This window comes from Tubulanus polymorphus, chromosome 7 (assembly GCF_964204645.1).
Source record: "Tubulanus polymorphus chromosome 7, tnTubPoly1.2, whole genome shotgun sequence".
Classification (NCBI taxonomy): Eukaryota; Metazoa; Nemertea; class Palaeonemertea; order Tubulaniformes; family Tubulanidae; genus Tubulanus; species Tubulanus polymorphus.
In genome coordinates this window covers 2,556,249-2,576,426 of record NC_134031.1, presented here as the reverse complement: position 1 = coordinate 2,576,426, position 20,178 = coordinate 2,556,249, and the positions used below count along the sequence as shown (strand labels likewise).

Below are 20,178 nucleotides of genomic sequence, written 5' to 3'. Positions count from 1 at the left end.
AAGAACGACCCTGCAAGCGATACAGATTCGATAGTACATGCCGGCTTACCAGGATTCGAGTCAGAACACGACAATCAACCCAATGATGGAAATGTACAGGAAAAAAATAATGAAACTCATGACAGTGTCTCCAGTAATGACAATATCAAAAAATAATGGACCGGAGTCAGAAAAGTGACCGTATGAAAATGTTATTTCTTGCGATGAATTATTTTAATCCATAACATGAGGTATAAAGGGAAAGTGCAGCAGTGTGATTGATAAGTCATACGTGTTGAAACCCCACCCCAGCTGCTCCGTTATCATTGTAGTTTGAAGTTAGTAGACGATTATCTGATGTAGGACATCGTAAGAATGAAATAAAGGAAATGAAAATAGATGAACAAAACTGTTTACGTTTTATTTCGAATCGAGTTAAATCATTGGCAAGTAACTATCGATGAAAGACTGCTTTGAAAGCCTCTCAAAAATCTGAGCCACAGCTCTGTACCTAAACTATTGGGTGTACAATTAAAAGTGTATGCTTTGCGTCTTTATAAGTAGAACTAGATGAATTAAGTAAGCCAGTGAGTTTTCATTGAGGTTTCCTAATGTCTCTGGCCATGCTATGTTGTCACTCATTGAAGGCAATTAATTACGTTCTAATTCTAATGCCTTTTCGTATAACGTTCATTGCTATGGATTATCATTCAATCTTTCTCATGTTAGATGAATTGCTTTCAGCTAAAAGCTTCGAGCTCCAGTCCATCTATATTCTATGTGTATGTTCTTCCAGGCTTTTATTCTTCAATCATACAATACTATCTTCAAGTGACTGCTCGAATGTCTCGTGTCGGGCTAATGGCAACCTATCGCTGTCATCATTTTTCATATCGGTATCATTAGTTTGTTTCGTCGTATTCACACTGGAATTACTCCCACCGGTTGTGCGCAAATGGCTGGAATTTGAAAGCAAGCGTTTGTGTTTCGGGTATTTGGGTTTTAGCGTGGGTCTAGGGTAGTAGTTGTCATGCATGACCGTCAGATCACCGGCAGATTTGCTATTTAGACATGGATACGACGAATGGTCTATATTGTTTTGCGACTTATTCTGCACTAAACCGCCGAACGAGCGCGATTTCGTAATTCTATCCGGTCTGTTGTTGGAGAAACGTGATATACGAGAAATTCCGCTTTGAGATCGTGACATGCTCATGCTAATCGTTTCCGTCTCGTCGTCTTTTTTCCGCGCCACCTGTCGTTCGAGAATGACGACAGCGATGCGGTACAACTGTAACAACATCACCAACGTGTTCTTGCACGTGAAGAACACGTTCATATAACTAACTACCTCGTAACGGAAAATCAATAACATTCGCAACACGAGGAACGGTCCGTCCTGTAACATTATACTGGTCATGATCGCCCAGATTTCTGTTTCGCAACAGAAGCAGGTCACCGTTAGGTCCTTCTTCTGCGCGATGGCTACGCGTGGTTTACGAGCTTTCGTCGCCGTTACGACTAACGTAAACTGGCACAAACTTCCCGTCCATAACGACAAGATCGCTACCGTCAATGTGTAATTATATTTTACTTGATCCTCTCTGAACGCTTCGAACAACTCGATTATATCCGCCGCCATTCCTATGTTGACCAGTAGGAGCTGGGATAATTGGTCACGTGTTATGTCGCCTTTCGGTAAAAGCCAGCGACCGATAATGAGAAATAGAAGTAAGAGTTGTTCAAGAATTTTCGCCCACTCATCAGCGGTCATCATAATTGGAATATAAACCTACAAAGAGAAAATGCATTAGAGAACAAGAAAAATTGAGCTATAATTGCTGATAGTTGACCAGTTGCCCGACGATTGCCCTGTTCCCATTGTCATGAGTGGAAGGCAATGAGTCCGATAGTGAAGACGCACTATTGCTCAGAACATGGACGTATGAACTTGAGAATGCAAGTTTATGCGTCCATGGTCTAAAACATATCAAGGGTGACCATTGCTCCGACAGTAAACATCGTCGGTGATGTGTTCAAATGGTTTGACCGTATCACGAGTGTCCGATCGTTTGGTCTAGACATATACACAAATCTTTCCTGTGTTGGGCCAATAGAGTCATTCCGCATATTTCGAGCAACTTACTCCGCCAAATCCTCGGATCATGGACAATGCTTCGGCGGTGTTTTCTGTGAAGTTGAAGACGATGCCTTCTTTGGCTAATTTAATCTTTTCCAGCCGTTTGAACAGTAGGTCCAGCTCTAGAAACCAAATAGCCGGTACCACACTGCATAAATAGAAAAATACCACTGGCGAAAACCTGCAATGAAAAGAATAGGAAAAACTGAGTAGGAGAATAAGGATTGTCAAAGCACTTAATAAGCAATTATTCATAACCAGTCTACTTAAACCATCGGCCAACCTCCTCTATAAGATGTTATGATGTTTCACTCACTAGTGACGCTGGCATTCGGAACACCGTTTACCACTTTGCTCTGCAATGACGTCACATATAACGCCGGAAGTACTCGGCGGATGTTTTTGTTGCGGGGATATGGCGGTAATTGATGAACATTTCTCACGAAATTAAATAACCCTATAAGACGGGGTGGTAAAGGTTCGATCGATGCCTAGGTGTATTGGAAACAAGACTAGAATAACATTTGACTTTAAGACACGAATTACCGACAGTTGGAAAATATCGGCGTGATATACGTAGTTAGTAGTAACGGACAAAATATGGATATTCGTCGCTGTCAATGGACTGAGAATATGCTACAATTGGTGCCGGATTAAATGAGAGCAATATGAGAAGTATCTCCTACACATTTAGTAAACAGTTCTAGTGGGGATTTAGTGTCATCTGAAGAACAGTCAATCAGTCTCAATGGGCCGCATATATAACTTAGCCGTTAGAATCCGTTATGAACGTCTAATGTAGATGATAGCGAAGTCAAATCAGGAATTAGCAATATACTCCGCATTTGATGGTATAAAAATATGTATTTGAAAATGAACTAATTCAATTTTAACTCGGACTCTCAACTCACTGGAACTGAGTGGCGTATGCTTGAATTTATCAGACAGCTTACCATTTCCACTCGGCGCCCTGTTTCTTCCATAAAGTGAAAGCGCATTCAGCCGCAAGTAGAAACAAAGTCAAAGCCAAGCACCAATAGACGGGGTTGTTTTTAACATCAGCCAAACGCCAAACCGCTATGAAAGAATGAATGGCGAAGATGAGCCTGGCAATGACAGCTTTTATCATAGCTATTATAGTCAGCAGTTGATACCAACAGCGAGGACATTGCGGCATATCGTCTGAAATTATAAAATAACACTTTTTTAATTATATTAAAATATACCTTACATCATCACCTACATCATTGTGGCGTCGACGGTGAATATACAAAAATCCATAAAAATGAAAAATAAAGTCCTAAATGTTTTCCTTTAGCTATAGTCGTTTATAACTTGTCTCGTCCTTATAAACAGTAGTCCTGTTTCCTTAATTTAACACTTTGCATGAATGCACGGGGCGGATTTAGGGGATGGTCTCTGGGGTACGGGTGGCCCTTTTTATCAAGACAAAAATCGTTTAAACCTGTTAATTTGACAATCATCCTCTCGGAAATTGCCAACTTAAGAATGTATTTCTTTAGAAACATCTTTAACTGAAAATGGAACCACACGGACCTCGATAGAGGCATTTGCAAGGCAGCTTCATCCGAACCCCGGCCTTCCAGTTTTCCGGCCCCGCAATGGTTATCAGTTTCACGATCGTCAGCAAGTACGTCTCAAGAGTTTGGAAGCATCTGAAACTTTTAAGCACAACCAAAAACGTCTCGGACATGTAAACCATATTTATTTCCGATCGCTTAACACTTGTTCAACGCGAGACAACACGCTTTTGACGTAATATAATGATTATTTGAGAATATAAAACCAAGGTCGCATCGTCATAATTTGAGGATAAGTCCATCGTAAAGCTAACGAAACACTTCAACACAAGCTTGTATCGAGAGAATGAGAGTTGATTGCTACTGTTTTATTTGTTTTTCAGCGCACTCGCGGGACTTACGATATAACTTGACATTTTTGCACAAGTTATTATTGCAAACATCGATTCTTTACGTTGTGTGAAACCGATCCGATATTTCATCCTGGATCTTGGTACTTTTATCGTTGACACTACGAAGGACGTTCTACATATTTTTCGGAAAAATATGTTCGTTTGTATACAGTTCAAGTCCTTTATAACGCCGTTGGGACCGATGAAAACGATAATATGGCGTTATAAAGAATTCGGCGTTATAAAGAATGGCGTTTTCATTGAATTTGAGTTAGATTGAGCAGAATTTTTCTCTGTAAAAATGTTGGCGTTAAAAAGGAGGTCGCTATAACGAACTTTGACTGTAAAATCGCCGCAATTCCTGTTTATTATGCATATGAACACATTTCATATGCGTTCATTTTTTTAGAACATCAAGATCCTGGAGCGAATCGGTCCTCTCTCTCTCAAATCACATCAACAACGAGCGTTAAAGAGCTGTTTAACTGTCAAATACGCATGAAACGAAACGCTCGCGTAAGCCGTCTGGGGTGTCGTAAAAATACATCTAAATCCATGCTTTGTTAGACAAAAGAGGACTGATGCAATTTCATTGCGAAAAGATTCAAAAATATCGACGCCAATTGAACGCGTTTATTACGATTTTGTCGCTTGGAAAGAAACTCGCGAATTGAAGTAACTCTTAATTGGAAGTAATAGACGTAATAGAGCTAGGCAAACATCGCAAGATAGTATTTTAGACTCATTGCCTCGGGCAATTTTCTGTTTGATATATCGATGGACAATTTCAGTCTTTCGACACACAAGCCCGGGAAACCATATGTATACGTAGCCAATATATCAGACGACTAGCAGCATTTCTCGTTATATTGTCGATATTTCAAAATCTAGATGTTAAAAGCGACCAAGTAGTCAAAAGACATGCACGCTCGTTGACACAATTCTGTTGGTCGTCTTGTCGCAAATCTATTCTATTTATCTGAATACGTGTCAAAAACACGAATTGATAATGTACCGACTAGACAGAAGTATTAACACTCGTTTTTGTCAGACAATATGTCCCGTTGTGACATGCTTGAAAAGATATTCATCCTCCATTTTACGCTTGCACTTTTTTACACTTACGAATGTAACGGTAAAAATCACCGATACAACTGCGCGTGCGCGGAGTAGACGCATCGGCTGAAAAGAGGAATTTCCGGCAGCAGGTCGATCTGCTTTCGAACGATTTTTCGAATACAAGATGAAGATTCATATAATCTATATTTGTTATTCTTATTGTTTTGAAATTTCTAAAGTATTGATAATTCGGGAAATAAATACATCGTTTGAGCGATTGATTGGTTTTTACAGTTAGTCAACACACCAGATGGTGGTGTAAGGGCCGAGACCAGGAATATTTCCCATCTAATATGCTTCTTGAGAGCGCCGTAGAAAACTTAACGTAACGTAATAAGCCATGCAACCTTGACCTCTGTAGCTGGTTTTATGGATCATTTTGAAATTTACAAAGACAATCAAACTTCGAGGGAAATATGATGATTCAGATAATCAATTCAAAATTTCTTTCAATGATATGGCTTAGAAGACCCGTTTTGATAATAACAACAGTTCCTCGGCGACTGAGGTCCATAGAATAAGCTGAAGTAATTCTAATAATAGGGAATCCTCGCGGAAACATTTATCCGGTGATTTGTGAGGTCAGAGTCACCCGAATGGCCTCATACGTCTGACGATCAGTCGGCTTTCGGCCGTCTGACCGTCGTGTTATTGCTATCAACTTAATCTGCCGATGATTCTTTACACGGTCGCCGACAGCGATATCCGAGCAATTTATATGCGGTACATGGCCGCGCATCTTCAAATTACTTAGAAACCCTGTTAGCTATATTTGCCATATTTGTCAAAGCGATAAAACTAAGCTGATTCTGTCTAACGTCACGTCAAAATAGTCCATTCACCTGCTTCGGCACGTCGGCCGATCCTATCTGCTATTATCGAGTCACCGGAACGTATGATTTCGAAGTACTAATTATAAAAGGCAAAGCTTTCAATTGTCGAAACAAAAAATTGTTATTTCATCGGTAGTCGATGGAGAAATATATGGTAGAGGTTTTGTCTCGAGTGAAAGGAACTTAAAAGCTTAGATAAATATATAACGTGACAAGTATAGGATCTATTAATTGGAGTGTTCGCAAGTCTAATTGCTATTGATCCTAGTGTCTGTTGTCTTATTTGGATAATCGTCAATAGATATTAGACAAACGTTGTTCGACACTTCTTTCCGACGGATATTCTTTTAGCATTTACATATAAAACGAAGTCGTTCACCTGTTACACGGTGCTCTGTTCAGCGGTTCTAAAAGATTATAACTTATTTATAACTATTATAACTATTTTGATCCCTAATATGGAGATATGTTTCCAATTTGGGCCGCTTTCGAATTGGTCCTTATGAAAAAGCCAGTTTAAGAAATTAGGACTTATACAAAATGACCAGCTCATCTATTCGGTTTGATAGAAGAATCGGTTAAGTTATGATGAATGTAAATCCTTGTGATTTGCATCCATACTGAAGCCGGCAGGTTCTTGTCCGACCGCGATGAACTTGAATTGCCACGTCGTCATGACCGAAAACAGTGCGAAATATGGCGAACATTTGTGAGTGACGACAAGATGTCGAGAGTCTCGAGGCAGATAGAGAAGATGAGACAGAATATTAAGAAAAGATAGGTCATTTCTGACGTGATTTCAACGTCGAAAACACGTTAAAAATTGTTACCCGAAGCAAACAATCAACTTCAAGCGTCATCCTTATTAAACGTAATCAATTTCTCCCAGAAAATTATAGCGTAATTGTAATTGCCAACGAAATGGATTATTTACGCAATTTCTTCATGTTTGACGTCGCCTTTTTACGCGTAAAAAATTACATAAGGTTCGAGGTGAATTTTCTTAAACAATGAAATAAGTGATTCTCTAAATGTTCTCCTGCTGTCAAAATGAAAGATAAATATCAGTAATAGTATTCGCTAGATTTAGCTTTCAAAAATCATTTAGTTTTCGATTAGTTGATTCTATAAAATCTAGAAATTTGACAATTTTAAAGCTTTGTATATATTCATCATTTCATGATCACTTTGGAAACATAACATACCTCAGAATTGTAGTTTGACGCCTAAAAAATTAAAAATCTATATTTACAACCACCTATAGATACACCAGGTCTCGCCGGAGCCTTTAGATAAATCCACATACAAGGTCATTTGTCCTTTGAATATTTCATCGACTTCGTGTACTCCATCAACGCACTGGTTCATAACTCAAACGACAGCAGCACAATAAATGATGTAAATCGTAATAACGTTCAGCGGATTCGGCGTGAATATTGTGCGTGTTTAGTGAAGATTGGAGTGGAAAAAACTTCGGCGAGGAAGTTTTACGGAACGGGAAGTACTAAATATGGAGCTCTATTGCCGGTGCGACCGATCGAATAATGATTGTGTAACAACGCGCTGTCGGTCACTGACAGTAACACGTGATCAACGTGTGCCGCTAGAACTGCAGCGATAACGTCACTCAGGACCCAGTTTTACAGTCTTACGATATTTAACTGTCAAGAGTTGACATAATCCGCGTTGACGATTAGTTAGAGAATTCTAATTTGGCTTGTACTTGGATCAGACGAAATCATGGCTGCGCGTTCAAAACACATGCTTTTAAATCTGCTGTAATCAGTGGTCCAGTTACAAACACAAAACACAAAATTAAAACAAAGTTTCTATTCACACACTAAGTGGACCGTTCTAAAATTCAGAATAGACCTGGATCGGTATTTTTGTCGTTCCGGTTTTGCCTGGTCCAATCTTAAATTGCATGGACCAAGGAGGATCAAACTTTTTACTAGAATGAACGCTTCGTTCGTTCCTGATAGGAACGGGATTAGAACGTTCTACGTAACGCGATGTGAACGGATAGAACAGTCGTGAACGGGGTTATAATGTGGTTTTATAACGTAGTTCTATTTCACTCAGTCCAGGAACCATTTAACATCGTTCATTTTTTCATTTCATATGTCGTTGTTACGAAGCTATTTTTCGTTTCAACTAGGTCTCTATTTGGACCGCTTCTCGATGGAGTTTTCAAGGAGTTAATCCGGTAAATAGAAAGCCATCGAGCGCGTGTATCCGATTGATGCCGTTAACTGGTGCTGTATAAGGAGTGTTGTGAGTGTCATTTTTAAGAACGGTAAAGCTAACTTTAGCTTAGAACAACTGCACGTTGATATTTCCCGATATAATGACGTTCAATGACACCGTTTCTAGCCGACTACTGGAATATTTCTGACACCTATGAAAATAGATACGCCGTAACCGCTGTTGTTTACTTTTTAATGTAAAATCATACATGTATATGCGATATTGGATTTTCGTTGGCAACTGGCGAACGATTGGCAACAATTTGAAATCGGGTTTTTAAGCACCAGCATTCCGTCATACTGGTTATGCTTTGATGAATGCCACTGATTTGTCGAGTACTTCAACGCCCAATCATTAGTTACGAACAGGAAAATTCTTTTGAAAGCAATAAAACAATAAATACTGCCTTTTTTACGTTGAAAAGCTGCATCTCAACAAAACTCTATTGTCTTCGTTCGGCTGTTAGTTTATGGACGGATGTAATATTTATTCGGTATTCATTTTTTCGCGCTGGGAAAATTTCAAGAATGTTTTTCATTAATTCCTTCTATACTCGGTTCTCGGTTGAATAACACGCATTAATTGATAATAAGTTCTACTTCATCAACTCGCATCATAATGTTTGCTAATACTAAGTTGCTACTTAGACGAAGCCAACCCTGACACGTATGTAATTACCAATAAACACCATATAGCGCATTCATTATCATTTTTCAGTTTTATTGCTTGCTGAAAAATACGCATTGCTATAATACGAAGAGCATTGAATCAGTATTAAAAAGAACGAAACATTTTGCCAGTCTTCAATACCATATATAAAAACCTGGGAGACACCTTATAAAAATAGATCCAAAAGATTAAGGAATTTTTTTCCGAAGAAGTTCGTCAATTTTTACATGGTGCAATTTTTCATATAAATGAAATTAGCTCCCATGTTTTCATCCATTTATCATTTACTCATCCCGGATACGACAATATTTACGGGGTTAATAACCAGTTTTTAACGCACCAAATGTACTTAAGTCCATCTATTCAAAACGAACCATGTTTTTTTACTCTCAATGACTGCGACTGGTGATGTGTCTGCGAATAAATATGTATGAAAAAGCTGATGAATATCTAAAAAAAAAATACGAGCAATAATTCATTGCGACCAGAGCTGTATTCCCGGTTCAGGAAATAATTCATCGCCCAGCAGTACTCCAACGAATGGTGAATCGTTAATTCGAACACTTTACAAATATCAACTGGCATTATGCAATAAAACAAGGTCTATTCAAATATTTGCCCAGTCTTGAATGGCCGATTACGCACGGCACATAGTTCGATCACTAGCCATGGACCACTTGAATGACTAGCGTCAGGATGCTGACTGGTCCGGCGTCTTATTGATGGTATAAATAATGTGTATCGTGTTTTGCTGTGACTGTCGATCCCACACCCTGCAATCACGGCTGAAAAGATTTTCCATTAAGCTTTCACTGGTCGGTGGCACGTACGTATCATTCCATTAATGTTAGAGTAATGATTCTGGATGATCGTCTGGTTAAAAATGACGCTCACATAACACATTTTACACCCTATAGATTCATCCTGATTCCAGTTTCATGAGAACAGTTGAATTGTTTCATAAAAAGCGAAGTTGCCAATATTATAGCAATTAAATTTAGTATTAAACATTTTGTGAAACTTAATCCAATGGCCGGTCATTATGGCTTACATTCAAGATTAGTTTAGTGTAGGACCATCTTGGTTCTACAGCCAATCTAACAGTTACAGACCAGTTTTTAGATTCAAGACCAAGTCAATATTGAATCGGCCCCATGTGTGAAAGTGGCGTGATTCATGGGACCATGCTCTACATTGTAACCATCATTGTAGCATTGTATTTGGGTATATAGAGAATCCCACACTGATAAAACGTGAAGATGACTATTAGGATATAGACGAAATGTCGAATGAATAAATTTATTGCTGAAAGAAAAACTTTTCGGACTTAATCTTCCGTTTTATTGGTGTGGCATTCTTTATATATCGTCACAACACTGAATAGTGTTTCATCAACCTACGGTCCCTACGGCACTGCTTGGCTTGCACGAAAAAGTGCTCTATACCATTTTTGTAATTTTTTTCTGTCGTCTCAAACTGTTGATTTCCCAGATTTATTCTCCTTTCTGTGAAATGAATATTGAACCGAATTGAATCATTCATAATACGCTGAAACAAATTCTCTCTAATCGCCTATCAAAGCTTTTATTCGGAATATTTATTCCGATTGAAATATTGGGTAAATAGAAAATACAATCCCGATTGAAAATGACTCGTTGTATCTTTCGCAATACGTCAACGAGTCATGAGTGTGATGGAACACGGTATGTTCGTTTACGTCACTTCCGGTATCACTCAGCGCACGTAATATCAAAGCGAAACGAAAAAAGGCCCCGAACGACGAGCGTTTTTTTTTTAAACACCGGACAATACCGAGCTGAATATCAATTCTATCTAAAAAGTTACCCGGTATGAAAACATGAGCGGTAGAAAAAAACCCGTAGTCATTATGAGCGCGGATTGATAGTCATTTTTCAAAATAACGGATGTGGCTATATTTCATCACTCGGTCACGACACTTGAATACAAAGTGCGAAATATCCATAATGGATGGATACAGAATTTGAAACACAAAAATCGTTAGATGTACGTTTGAAAACGATGATAATGCGACGTCCTTTTAAGGAACTAATGGCTAATCTTCGGGTTCGTGCGGTTCTTGAGGGTAAGTTAAAGCGGAAGTGGTCGACCCGATAGAGACAGGACGGACGCTATCTTAGTGCAGACTTAATCATTGGAATACATTGATCTCGTCCCATACTCTCATAGAAACGCATTATCAATCCGATCATCATAAACAAATCAATATTTCGCGTTCGGTCAGTTCTAACAGAAGATATCGTATGAGTTTTACGATCAAAGACGAGCCTTCATTGAATTGATAGAAATACATTCCTTGGATCGCCAAATTAATCGTATAAGATATCATTAAACGCGTGTATCGTATATCATCACAATCATGGGTCATATTTTAGATCTAAGCGTCGGGACATAACATAAACCACGGTTCAAAGGAGCATATCGTCGGATTTATAACAAATTACTTTTCAAATCTGTGTTTACATCGATTTTGGCGTTATTTTCTTATATCTATTGAGTTGATCGGCCATAACTGCAGTTATTCTGGAACTTTAAGGTTTTTTGATAAAGAAAATTCGATCTTGGGCCTTAGTGTTTGTGAAGTATATACACGTATAGGATTTCGTGTTTGTTAACGTAACGCATTGTAAAGTAACGACTCGTGTGATTCCTTCGCTGTTTATCGCGAGAGAGTTTTATTGGGCTCAGGTGTGGTTTATCTAAATCAAGAATTCTTCAGATAAAATGCGCAAAAAAACTGATAGAAACGCGGCGAATTAAAATGTTTTCGATGGAATGAAATCCTTCGTCTACGTATCCCGATGCAATTGAAAGCATCCGATTCGCATTCAGGGCGTTGAACGTGCGCCAAAGAAAGTACAACATTTTTTACTTGACTACATACTTGTCGTCATAAATTAGGCACTATTTTACGCCTTAACGTCAAACAAAGCTCCGAGTATGTCGGAGAAAAAGCCTTGAAAGCTAAGGTTGTTAGCTAAGCTTCAGTCACCTGTTTGACACGTCACGTAGGTTCAGTCAAAACTTCACTAGTCTGACGAACATAAGATACTATAGTATAATCAATATGGCGGAATAAACACTATCTTTGTTTCACTCGTACACAAACCGCCGATGGGTAAAAAGAAATTCCGTACGCACGAAGAGATGTCTGGCCATAAATCGGATTTAATTTGTAGTTTGTAAAGTATCACAGGGGTATCTCGTCTCGGCGTGTTTACTAAACAGTAAACCGTTCATGTTATACAATACACCCCCTCGCTTTCTACGAGTTGCATCAAACTGAGTTATCTTTTCGACAATTCGTTCACCCCCATCAACTATTTATTCTTGCCTGTTCACACACGAGCTGAGCTACGTATACATCTTGAATTATGTTGTATATTCAACAACCTATTAATGGATAACGATGAAATTATGAAAAATAAAATGCTCCTTCTAATATTCATATTTACTATAACTGAGTAGGCGTTTGTTAGTCATTTCATCCATATATAGTTTTTTCCTTCAAAAGTGTATCATAATTGTTATGGAGCGAAAAATATATTACAGTAGGCCTAATTATGATATGTATGGATACGGATTGGCACCTGCCACTAGCCTGACCAACAAATTGGATTGGAATCGTTTCGAATGTCTCTCTGAGACAAAACGGAGGATGCAGCTGCACTCTTTATGCTAGCGTATTTAGTTTTCATCGATGAACGTCCATTGTTCCACAGAATTTTCAATACTTATTTCGGTTTTAGTTTTTCCACGGTTCTCCAAGTAGAAAATATCATACGCTACGTGATTAAAGGTGTGGATTTTGTGGGCCTCGTACGAGACCCTAAAATGTTTTAAGCTGCCTTTTTCTGAATTTTTTACTGCCTGAATATAGCGAAATTTACAAGCACGTATTGCATGATTGGTAGGATAAAGATGAAAAGGATGTAGAATGCATCTAACCCATCCACAAATGCCTTAATCGCGTATACACTACACTTTAATAACATGTCATGATAACTTCAAAGGTAATCCTTAGATCCACCAGTGAATTCCATTTACTAATCGTATCGAACCCAAAAAACAGATGATATTTCGCACTGATGTTTGAGGGAAACTTTGAATGATTAATGCATTGATAATTTGGACCGATGGATTTTTAAACGTACTGAACCAGGGAAAGGATGCCACAAACCTTTCCGGCGTATTCATAGACACTAATCAGGGAACTAATTTGTCTTTTTTTTCCGTTAAACAGAATTTGTTTTAAACAATTAATGTATATGATACAATAAAAATCATCTTGATAGAAAAGAAGATTTTGAAGATTTTTGCAATGAAATGATCAGAAAAACCACCATATACTGATAGATTCTAGGCTTGAAGAGGATTATCATTTTTGAAAATGTGACTAACTCACTTTTTGCCTCATGGTCCGGCGGTTCACGGCGTTCCGTTTCAGTCTCCATGGAGAGAAAGAGAGCAGGCTGGCTGTCCGCTGGCTGTGTGAATCTAATGACCTCGTTGACTGATCACGCCTCGCAACGGAAGCAACATGTTATGCATGAATAAAAACGGATTCATCCAACGATATTGACACTTAGAAGAAGCTCATAAAACTACTTAAAGATCACTTATGTCAGATGTATAATCTCATGTTTTATTGGAATGGCGCGAATGAGTGCGTACTCAGGGGTTGGTTCTCTGCAATTTCCATTTTAAATCATATCGGGAAACTATCGTCTGCAGCGGTGGCGACGGCGGCGTTAGACTCCAGCGCCGCCCGCGATAGATAAATATTCGGTCGTCCAGACGAGATAATCCTCTCAAAACGAGCTAACTAACGAACTCGGAAGGTGTGTATATTAGTGTGCTAGCTTACCGGCCGATTAACTTATAAAGATGACTCGCAGAAGTGTATAATATCGCTACTGCAGTGATTTGAATATAAAAGCTCCACCTGGAATCGATAATCGACCGCTAAAATGATTCAAAGCCTATCAAGAGTCTCGCAATGTTTGAAATCGTTATTAACTATTTTCTATGAAACCATACCCCAGCCCTTTTAGATACGCTATATACTAGTATAGAATTAAAGTTTTCATCATAGCAAGCGTCTCGGCTTTTTACTATATGGGATTTCAAGACGTCTGACTCATAAAATTGCTTAGCTTATTCTTTCGTATGTACCTTGTATTACAAGGAGTTTGCAATTCTCTCTAAATATTTATTTTGTGTGCGTAAAAACACCTTCGAAATATCGGCTCTTTTCATCTTAACGCGATAAAAAGACGCCTGTGGCGCACCAAAGAACCTTCATTTTCCTACTGGTGTTAATATGGTAAAATGTCGTTTTTGATTCAATCTCTGCTATTATGAGATCCAACATGACGTCATCGACAAACCATCCCGACGCCAGAAAACTCGTTCATTTCACAAAATGCTGCGTTCCTTTCTAGTTCGGAAGTCATACCGAACCTTTCACGAGAACCGGAAAATATTCGGTGTCTCTGAACCACGAAACATTCACAACTTCAATCTCGACAATAGTTTTTGAGAAATTTTCAAAGCTCAAAACAAGGTGCAATTATACCCGCTTTGAAGTGGAAAATACAAGAACTCTCTGAAACGGTGACGATATACGTAGCACATATGGAGACTACTAGACATAACACGAAAATATTCCAGTCGGATTCTTGACTCATGTTCCGTAATTCCAGAGATTCTCAGAACTCAAGAGCGGAATCGAAATAAAAATCGCTGGGTGTCTGCGGAGAAAATGCGTGGAAGTGTTGATTCATTCATGCGTACACCTCCTACACGAGAACCACGTATCGTTTAGATAAATCAAATAAGTCTAAACGAATATCTCGCGATAAAGTTAAACGGTCAACAGAACGGGTAGATGTAGATAAGGAAATATTTTCCACAATCAGACAATTTCGACTTTCAATCTTAAGCCATTTTTTAGAAAAGCTTGGATTACCGCCGCTGGAATTTCCGAAATGTGGATATACAAATAAATTTTATTCAACCATATTCTATATGGTTTTCACCTCTTTTTATCCATATTTATCTAAATCAGTCACACTAACATTTCCCAAAATATAGAATCCTCTATTCGTATCTAATCTGTTAAACCAATCCCTTTCTAAACCAATTGATATTTGATTGGAATTTATCAATCTATTTATCAATCACTAATCTTTATGTTATCAATTGTTAAAACATGTAACTAACCTTTCTTTGGAAAATCAACTTTCTGAAATATTTTCATTCCCGTGCGTCTTTCGTAAAGCGAGATTCCCGTGTAAAATCCTCCCCAGGAGTTCGACGAGTTAGAACGATTGAGATTTTCAGAGACCTCTACAGCGGCTGAGAATTCCGAGGCTTAATAAGACCACACGATTCAGGTGTTGAAATAAAATCATGACGTGGAAAAAACAGGAAGGATTGGAAACTCTCCGTCAGTCGGGGGCCGGCTACTATACCGGATATAGGAAGGTGCAGCCACCCGCATTGTCTTATAGTAAGAAATCTAGATTATATGCGGTAATAAGAAGAAAGCGTAGTTAAATATATTTTATTTCTGAAGAACTAGATTTTTGTTACTGTTAACGCTGAGATTTACTTGTACTGATAAAGAGGTTGATGACTATAGTAAAACCAGTCCGACAAGTGACTAAACCGGATAGATGATATTTCGAGAAATTGAAAAATGGTAAAAATGAAGCCATAAGCGTCTAGATTGCAGTCGAAATGAAGGGAATAAAGGCTTGAGGAGGCAGAAACATGTTTCGGAGCGTTTCCCTGACAAATTACAAACTTACTTATTTACTGTTTCGTGTGCGTTTACGAGAAACGAAAAAAACATAAGTTTCGCGAAACAATGTTTCCCAGATCAAACATGTCTGATTCCGTGTTTCTGTGTTTCCCAGCGTCGTGTGTTCGTTTGGCTTTAGCTACGCGAGCCACGTTTTGTAGTTGTCATTTCTATCAATATGAATCACCGAGAATCTTACACGACGCTGCTCCGCGCAGAATTCGGAGTAATCTGATACTTCTTTTATTCCGTTCAATTAAATCCGTCTGCGACAAATCATCGAGTGACAGATTACAACACTACCTACAACTATGGCTCGAAGAAGAATATTTTCATTGGGGGTAATTTCATATACCGTAGAGAGAGATAGACAAGCTGTAATGACTTTTGAATAGTTAGTTATCAGGCAAACCCGACCCCACCGGGTTATACGGTGCAAAATCCGTTGCCGTTTCGTATACGGACAACTTTATAATAGTCAGGCGAAGGGATGTAGCCGTGTTGGAAAGTTTGGTGTTTTATTGGTTAACGCGCGATAAAGCACAGGAGATATCTACTCTGTTTCTTCGCTACCGATAAGAAAAGTTATTGATGTGTTGAGCGTAGCGAGCATCAGTTAGATCACGCTATACACGAGATACATCAATACGACAATGTCTTACAGTCGTTCGACTTGTTGCGCAATCCGAGCAAAATTACATCTCCATCTAATTAAGAGCTATTTGGAAATTGATTATTTCTGATTGGTCGCGTTTTTCTTCTCCACAGAGGCGTTGCGTAAGAAACAAAGAAAAATTCGTAGTTAATAACTCAATTTTGTGCCGAATGATCTTTTAGTTTGTCGCAGAGTCTAGCTACACTATCACGAAAGAAAATTAACACGCAGGAAATAAATGGGAATTGGGATAGGCAGTGATTTTATTCTTATCAGAATGCAAGCTGTGCCACCCCTTTTTTTACAAAAGGGGCTTCATATTTGTAGGGATGGGATACGTATAGGCCATCTGTCACTGCCATCAGGTTATCGCCCGATATTGACTGATAAATCAAACCGAATTCTTACTGGTTGCGTTTTATTGACATTTTGGCAAGTTAAGAACGTGTCTCCGCGCTCGAGCCAACTCGAGTCGTCATTCGTAAACTCGATATCAATCTTTATGGTTTTCGTCGATTTTAAACGCGATATAGGCAAGAAATGGCTATAAGTCAATTGTACAAGCTTCCATAAATTTCACCGCAGTGCCGACAATATCTGCCGAGCGGTATACAGATATCAAATGCTGTTCTCACCACCGCCGAGTGGTTCTAGATGAAAAAAGGCTTCAACTGCTTAAATTACGAGGCGAATTTTTTCACGCGAGAGCATTTATTAATCTCAATTATAGTTCCATTCGTCAGAGAGATGGAAAACAATCTTTGATCGTCGAGCAAATACGTGACACTGGCATTGAATCGAGTACAATCGTTCTTTCTTCAGAACTGGGATGCGGCGAGCAAAGACCGTTTGATTCTCATGCAATTTCCGGACCAATTACTACGAGCGAATGCGCGACGGCCGGAGAGTGCTGCGACTCTGCACACAGGCAGAAAAAATGAAAACGGCCCGCGCAGACGACCAACTCCGGACGAGAGCAAAAAACTAATTAAATTTATTCCGATATAGTGCTGATCACAGATGTAGCTTAATAAACGCGTATTGAAAAGCGTCCATCTTCATTTGTCCGTAGTTCATTTCACTGAAAATCTTGAAAGCAAATTTTTCTCCGTTCCCGGCATAAAATGTACCGATAACATTATCTTACGAAATGACAGTTGGGCATCGTTTTAATTTTACTCGAAGCTAAGCTTCTTTAATACTGAGTTCATATTACGTCACCGCCTGTTGCTGATGGAGAATTTGCAATTACTTTAAAGGAAACGCGCTTCATTCTTCACTTGCCATCTTCCCGGCGTCGATTTCAATGCAGCGAAGATAAAGCATAACGCATTTGATGGATTGTATACGCCGAAAGCCACCGCGTACAGATCCATTTAAGTATTAAACGGCTCAAAAATTGTTAGAAATTTCGCCTCGATCGATAAGACGTATCTCGATGTTTCTGATGTATTCGATGATAAAACAGACGATAATAAGTGATGAATCACTTACGACTTTTTAGAATATACTTTTTTTCAATCTTTAGTAGAGTAAGCGTTCTGTCTAGTGCGGGAGGGATCGAAATTGTAACTCGAATTAATCTCAGTCGTATGTTCTTTCATATCAATCTTCATACGCATTATTTTAATATGGATTCATATGTCAACGTCTTTGAAGTAATTATAGATTTAAAGAAACTATGATCCAGTTGACACCGTCGAGTTTTAATCTTTCAGTGATGAAATGATTGGAAATGAACTATTTCGACGAAACGTTAGACGAAACGTTAGATTTGAACGAAACGTTAGATTTGTTTCCAATGTTATCTATATTAGTTAGTTAGTTAGTTATCTAATCTTAGTGAACTCAAATGATTTTTTTTCGTTTCTTATATGGTTTGACTACAAAGTGAAATTCTATGCTTAAATTATCGAACTAGAAATTAGACAAAGATCTTTAATGATTCGGAGCCAAAACCTACGAAAGATGTTACATTCATCTCTCACGCTTGTAATATATATGCTATGTTGTTAACCCGGTATCGAATCATAGTTCTTTGAAGGTTTACTTTGAATAAAATCAAGTTAACCTTTAAAGTACAATTTGTCTCTACGTCTACGGATTTCTTATTCACGTAACGCGCTAAGATGTTTAAGTAAATATGAGGTAAATAGAATTTCCATCACGGAAAATGATTTTATTTGTTCATCATACATATCGCATCGTTTGATAAACAACAAATCGGGACCACCCTTAACGTCGTCACAAGTAATACACGGTTTGTTAACCGTATGATTTGATTTACCTTAAAACCTCGTACGTTCAGTCGCCGTAGAGCAATAAATTATTCATTTTCGATATCATGTTTGCTATTGATCGTCTTACCCGTTTACGATTCGACTCACTCGCTATATATGCGACGCGATACCCTTGAATTATTAATCCACTCCACAGAGCGCCTCTCTCTCTCTCTCACTCTCTCTCTCTCCCTTTCCTCTTCCTCGCTCGACTCTCTCCTCAATCTTTACTCACGTTCTGTTTTTTCTTCACGCCACTCTCGCACGCGTCTCACTGGTTATCTATCCCACCTGGATCCCGGGGTCAATGTTTTTATAATAATCGCGCATGCCAGATGAGAAATGGTATCGAATATAAAAATAAAAGATCGTGTATTTTTTTGAAGGCGCGATCTGAACGTGCCCCGCATAAAAATATACGTCATCAATACGATCGATAATCATTTTCGGAACGATACCGGAAGTGATCAGTACGACGTGCCCGTGTCGTGTTTCCGGGTAAGGGAAAGGGAATTCTAGGCTCGGAATAAATGAACCTTTTAATTCATGAATATTCTGAATATTCGTTGTTTATCAAATTTACAAGATAATGACTAATTATGGGAGCAAGGTCACAGCCGAGGTTCAAGGACAATGACTAAAATGCAATTAACTTTAATTTCATCTGATTTGTCAATTATTATTCAAAGATGTCTGAAGTATTCGTCTTTATCAGAAGTTAACGACTTACTTAGGATAGAAAAAGAAAAGGTGTATGTATTTTATCATACATTGATTAAGACGGTCACTCAAACACGACTCGAGTGGTATCTTGACGGCGACGAAGCGTCTTGATCGCTTACCGGATAAATGCCCGTCTTATTGCAAAAACAGCGAACGTGATTCTAATAACTGTTGAGTGCGAGCTCTCGTTAGACTGAAAGCTGTAAGGATAACAAATCGGGCATAATCTTTGGGTGGCGAACAAAGCATTATTAAAATGTCTGTAGCTGTTCCATATTGAAATGTTATTCCAATGATGAATTGACCATAATCGAATATCTTACAAATTAAAGTCCAATTTCTATAGCACACGTGGCAACCTTACGCACTACAAGGTTAGAGTAATAGGATCATCTACCTTCATCAAGGTCTCTATAATGGTGTTCTAATTACCATTCACTGACATTGAAACACTGAGGAAAATTCCTCTAGATCAAAGAAATATTCTTTGGCGGCAATGCGAAAATTTTCGCCGGAATAGATGTATGATTTTCCATTGGCAGTTATTCGAATACATTCAACAGCGCAGGCCTCGTTAATTAGTAAATTACCAGTTACTGCTCGTAAATTAGCAGAAATAAAGCGTTTTCATGCGAAGGTTAGTGGGCAATAAGCATAGTTGGAATCCGTGATGATATAGGGGTCGATCAGTATGGAGCCGCGCAACGAGTGAAGCGAGTGATCGCCCAAGTTTGATGATAATATCTCCCGATGA

At 38.6% G+C, this 20,178-nt stretch overlaps 1 protein-coding gene across 1 annotated transcript in view; it reads right to left on the bottom strand.

The window, feature by feature from the left end:
* Nucleotides 1-495: 495 nt before the first annotated feature.
* Nucleotides 496-20,178, bottom strand: part of LOC141908466 (transmembrane protein 26-like) — a 38,428-nt gene continuing 18,745 nt past the window's right edge. The window contains exons 2-5 of the mRNA XM_074798527.1: nucleotides 3,154-3,301; nucleotides 3,031-3,054; nucleotides 2,126-2,300; nucleotides 496-1,771 (exon numbers count right to left, since the gene is read on the bottom strand). Of these exons, the coding sequence (XP_074654628.1) occupies nucleotides 791-1,771; nucleotides 2,126-2,300; nucleotides 3,031-3,054; nucleotides 3,154-3,301 (1,328 nt within the window). The 3' untranslated portion in view covers nucleotides 496-790. The remainder of the gene's footprint in view (nucleotides 1,772-2,125; nucleotides 2,301-3,030; nucleotides 3,055-3,153; nucleotides 3,302-20,178) is intronic.